Source organism: Alternaria novae-zelandiae, assembly GCF_023758075.1.
Source record: "Alternaria novae-zelandiae strain BMP 2774 chromosome Unknown scaffold_1, whole genome shotgun sequence".
Classification (NCBI taxonomy): Eukaryota; Fungi; Ascomycota; class Dothideomycetes; order Pleosporales; family Pleosporaceae; genus Alternaria; species Alternaria novae-zelandiae.
The window spans coordinates 1,707,866-1,713,556 of NW_026056961.1; the positions used below are offsets into that span (position 1 = coordinate 1,707,866).

Below are 5,691 nucleotides of genomic sequence, written 5' to 3' on the forward strand. Positions count from 1 at the left end.
GCTAGACAATGCGCTGGCGGTGTGAGGCTTGCTCAGCGTGCGAACAGGGAGTCGAGCCAAGCGACAGCAAGGCACCGGGGAGAAGGAATGGAAGATAGTGCGTCAGGGGCTTGAACGCCAATGAGCAACGGCCCAACGGTCTAGCGCTTCCATCATGTTCCCCGATTTGTCTGGAGGATTTTCATTGGGCTGAGAGGCTGTCCCAACCTCCTCTGGGAAAGTTCCGGGAATCCTGTCAGGTACCGCCCACACCAAGTTGTGTTGTCGCGCCTTGTTTTGTCGCAGAACGTTGTGATCGACCGCTTGACTCGTCAATGTGGCATCGTGTTTGAGACACGGACTGAGTTGGATCAGTCAGTGTTTTGAAGATCGTGAGGCTTTGTTTGTTTGTTTTCACGGTTACATGCCACAGCCTCCTTGGCCCATTTTGACGATTCAGAGTGGGCCAATCGGTGGATGGGCGTGACACGGGATAGAGGCGGGAGAAACGACATGGAATGGACTCTACTAGAAGATGCCTGTCGATGTCACTGCTGCAAGACGGCAAAGGGCCAGAAGAACGGCGCAAGAAGAACGGCGGGAGAGCAGAAGGGCCTGGCGAACCACGCCGGTTCCTTTGCACCGCCCGATAAACGAGTCTGTCAAGTGGCAGCCACGGTTGCGCTCAGAGTAGTTGAGTGGTAGACAGCGGATGACAACCACAGCGCTGGTGGTACGGCACTTTGCAATACAGACGAGGCACCGTTCAACACCACGAGTCGTCGATCGGTCAAGGCTGGAGAGGACGATGTGACTGAGCGTTTGTTCCTGCATAGTTTGCTCAGAGGCTTTTCCCACGACGACAAAGTTTAAAGTGCGTGAGTGGGAACGGCCAGGGATGATTTGTTGCGCCTCCACCAACGACATATCGCATAATTAGGTTGGGCAGGTGAAAATTCAACACCGAGGCAGGCCCCGTACTGTTGAGTAGGGTTTGATTCAAGCCACCTGCTGTGGTCAGGCTGTAGCGACACGGACGCGGTGGTCTAAACGGCGGATTGAAGGCTGGGGGACCTTGAAGCGACGGCGCCCTGGCGTGCTGGCTGCGCGGAGACAGTCCAGGGCTGGTGTGAGTGTCACGGCCTCGTGTACCGGGCTATCTGAGTCGCGCGGAAGCAGTCGACATGCCGGGCGGCCAGGCCCAATCGAGACAGGCGCAAGGTCAGGCATGAGTTGCACCGTAGCAGTGGAACCCGTGCGGTCGCTGTCCACACAGAAATGCTCGACTATCCCACACCCCGTCCACCGCCCGTTTCTCTTGCTTGCCCACGTCACACTCTCTCGCCATTCAAGTCGACGCCTTATCGCTGCGCTGTCTCTCGCTTGCACTCGCAAATCCGGTTGCAGTCTGATCATCTCGCGCGCCTCGGTGAGTTGTGCCAATCCGAGCCCACCGCGCTCACGTGCCGTCCGCATTAGGCGCTGACTTTGCATCCAGCCCCAGAGACGTCTCTGCTGCAGCATAAACAGGCCGAAGAGTACATAGCGACATACGTGGTCGGCTATCGTGGCATCCTCTCAAACATTGCCCGACCGCCTCTCCGTCCCAAAGCAGCGCGCCGCGACTCCGACGTGCTGGCGTACTGTCGCGCCCGCGCATAGCTGCTTGAGAAAGCTGGTGATGTGATCCTGGTCGCTCGCGCCCATTCACGTCACGTCCCGACCGCCAAAAGAACCAACAACCACCATGCACGACCTTAAACCTCTCCAGCTTCCCCAGCTTATCGCTGCCCGCAAGTCTTCCAAAAGCTCACTCAACATGTACGACGACCCGACTGCGTCCATCTACTCCAATGCCGACTCTGGTTTCTACTCGGCATCGGAGTGCTCGACACCGCCCACGCCAAGTCAGTACACCCGGGGCCACTTTCGCTTTCCCAGCTCGGCTTCGTCATTGTCGTCGAGCCCGCCAACCTACGAGCCCACCGAAGCCCCCAACAGCTCAGGCAAGCTGCCCAAGCTCACCGAGGAGCCTCTTGAGCGTGAATACGACTATGGCAGTGAGGATCCGTACCGCTGCTCTTGTAAGTACTACGCGCGATTCGTCCGTGTTCGCCATACTAATCCACGTCTAGGTGACGTCGGAGGCACCTACAGCCACGCGCAAGACTGCAGGATATCCCAAGCCTACGAGCCCCAGGACGAGTACTTCACCACTTGCGACTCGGAACTGCGACTGGCCAAGCGCCGACGATCCTTGGAGGCTTCCGCGCACAGCATCGCCGGCAAGCTCGAGAGGCGCTTTCCCTCGTTGTCGCGCAGAGTACGCGACCGCAGCTCGACCCTCAGCAGAGTCTCACGCAGCGCAACCCCCTCAAGGGTTCCCTCTACGCGATCCTCGTCGCTCGCTGGTTCTATCCACCATGTCTCGACCGTTGATCTTCCAGAAGACTACGCGTCGCCAACTTCTACGCCTGCGCTGGCAAGCAAGGAACAACTGAGCGATGATGCGCCTACGCCAATGGCCATCGACGTCAACAAGGCCAATGCCATGGAAATCGACCCTGAGGAGGTGGAACGGGAGCGCTATGCCACGACGCCACTATTACCGCCGCTGCTTGTGAACTGCCGGAACGATGACCTACCAGCGTCGTCGCCACTGCAGTCGCCAGCAGTCGCAGACGCAGCCCAATCTGTGGGCCCTACCCCGGCCGGCACCCCGCCAATGCGCACTTACCCTACGCCCCCTCTGTCCTCAAAGACATCCTTTGCCTCAATCCGAGGACCGAATGCCGGGTACATGGTTCCCTCGTCCGACATACCCCGTCTCATGCTCGCCGACCCAAAGGACAAGTGGGCCATCGAATTGGGTCATGCGAACTTCACCATCCTACCCGAGCCCTACGTCCCTGAGGTGTGCACTGCCGCGTCCATCGAAGAGCACCTTGCCGAATGGGCGCAAGCACGGCGCAACTACGCGAAGCACCAAGTGCGCACCGCGGAACACTATGGAGTGACATCCAGGCACTACCTTCTTACCGAGCAAAAGTGGGCTGAAATCGACGCCGAATGGAAGAAGAACCACGATCTGGCCAAGTCGCATGCGGCTGCCACCGGCCAGGAGCTCGCTCCATATTCGCCCACGGAGCCAGGGCCTCTAAGCAAGATGCCAACGCTACACGACCCCAAGAGCGAGGGAAAATTCCCCCAACTCGGCGATGAAGACATTGTCGGTCCCATGCAACAGGCGGCCGCATTACTCCCGAAAACGCCTTCGCGCAAGCGTGCCTTTTTCAAATTCCTTAGCGACCTACGGTTCCCTGGTACCCTTCTCGGTCGTTCGTCGGGTGGCGTCCGGGGCCACTAAACCCCAACCTCCAACAAAACGGGCAACCCTTTTCCTTTCTCCCCCTGTCGATAATTGCGTGCGGGTAATGTCTTTCTATCCTGCGCACAAACCTGTACCCTTACTATCCCTCCCCTTGCGCTTGTCGGGCCCAAGGGGCATGTTCTACGAAAGTGTACGACTGTATGACAACCAGATCTCGGCCCTTCATTGGAGCCACGACCACTACGACTCTCATCACAGAGTCACGAATTTCCTATGTTGATACAATAATTATTAGAGAGGCTTTTCTTGTCTTGCGCAGTACAGTGGTCTGTCTGTACTGCGCTTTCCCTTCACTGGGATTACTTGTTTGGTGTTTGGGCGGTTCCAAAAAAGGTCTGCGGCGATAAAAGCGAGCGTCATCATCACATCATGATTCACGCAGCGGTGGCTCTTCAGCCAAATCTCTTTTCACAATCTCTGCACTCTTTTCCTTGCGTTCAAAACCAACTCTTTGGTTTCGGCGGCTATACCTTTACTCGTCCTTGTCTGGGACTCGAGGGGGCAAGCGCAGTCGTGGGTCTTTGTTACCCTTTTGGTAGTAGTATTAGAAGGAAGGATTAAGCTTCTTCGGACATGTTTCAGTATTGATACTTTGTAATTGGTCTACGGAGGTGGTACGGATGGGGGGTTAATGGTGTGTTGTACCAACAGCCTTAGTTTAGCGTGTCCTCGAGAGAAGATGCAACAAGCGCTCAACATCAATTCAAACACCTAGCCAAGCACACATACTTTGTTCAAACTTGATTGCAGTGTCCTCTTTCTTCTTCGTCGTCGTCTGTGATAGTAGCCACCGCGCGCCTGCCGGCGGGAAGCAACCCGCAGCAAACTGCGCGCAAACAACCTCTCCTCCCGGTCAAGCCATTACACCGCCCAGCCCGGCACATGACGACGCCTTTTCCTTCCTGCAAAGTCCCCGACGCACAATGATGCACAGCTCTGCACCTCATACCCCGTTCCAGCACGCCATTGCATCTGCACAAACAAGCCTCTTTCACTCAACGCGCAACATCCTCTTTCCCAAGTTTCCCTCACTGTCTCATTACTAACCCATCCCACACATCGACCACAAAACAGCATCTAGTACCCCACCATGTTCCGCATTCCTAGCGCGGCAGATGACCCTCGAGGCCGTACCTAATGGCGGTGGCTGGCTGTACCAGGCGGCCGTCTGTACAACATCTGCATGGTGCGGGCAACGTAGGGCTATCCGTCTTTCGCTGCGCAGCCCGCGCTTACTCGTATCCGGCTTCTGGAACGGCAGGACGTTGTGTCACCACGGGAGCTTTTGCAAGCGAAAGATGGGCGGGACCGGTTGTACCACACACACACTTTCTCTCCTTTGCGTCACAGTGGGGATCTTTGCTGGCTGCGGTTGTGCGATGGGGGGAAGCGAGTGTTACTCAGATTGGGGGAAGCGAAATGCTAGAGATGGTGGGACGGGGGAGGGTGTGCAAGGTTACTGGCGAGTCTAAAGTGTCATCTGTCAGTCAGTGTTGGAATGCGGTTTGGTGTGGTATGGCATTTGGGAGGGCTGTGCATTTGGGCGTTTCCACATGTTAGATGCTAGTCATCGCCCATACTTCCCCTCCCTCTCGTTATGCGCCTATGTCAGCTGTAGGCTGCGTGACTGTACATGCACGTTAGAAGGCATATGTTGCGGAAGAATCTCCCTTCGGTTCAGGCAGTTCCGAGGACGATCTTCCCATCGGAGAATGCGCAACGCAGGTCTGATGACGAACAGTGATTGTTTACATGAGACATTGCATATGCGGCGAAGATGAATCTCGGAAGATCGTGCATACGAGAGGGCAGGCGTGTATGTAGGTCATTCTATCTTGGGTGCATGACGGCTCTCCCGGCCGGCAGCTGATACGTGGCGTCCGCGGAGGGCGGTGATGGATGTTGGTGTTTCGAGTTGACGACGGTTTCTGTCACTTGACACCTTCGCTTGAAGTTCTAGATCGTTTTCGAGAAGAGATGTTGGTATGATGATGTCTGTCTTTCCCCACACACAATCTGACATCTTCCCAAGCTCATAGCATGGTGCCGCAACGCCATGACTACTGCAGTGCCAACAAGCTACGGCTCGTGCCGCATCGCATTACAACCCACGACATTCCTCACCGCAGTAGTTCTACCTCTGACAACAGCGGCAGCAGTGTGAGTTCTCTAGTCACATCCCCAAACTCTATTCATCTGACACGTCGCCAAACACATGCCTTTCCGACCCTCCTTCACCACTCGCTCTCAATATTCAATACCTGCACATGCTGCATCGCCTTCGTGATAGCGGTTAGGAATACGATCATGTGTCAGCACCG

At 56.2% G+C, this 5,691-nt stretch overlaps 1 protein-coding gene across 1 annotated transcript; it reads left to right on the forward strand.

Annotated features, from left to right (window-relative positions):
• Positions 1-1,726: 1,726 nt before the first annotated feature.
• J4E88_000545 (uncharacterized protein) lies at positions 1,727-3,346 on the forward strand (the record flags this gene model as incomplete). Its single annotated transcript, XM_049394219.1, has 2 exons — positions 1,727-2,063; positions 2,115-3,346. 2 exons carry the CDS (start codon positions 1,727-1,729, stop codon positions 3,344-3,346), a joined length of 1,569 nt encoding a protein of 522 aa, XP_049260048.1.
• Positions 3,347-5,691: the final 2,345 nt, after the last annotated feature.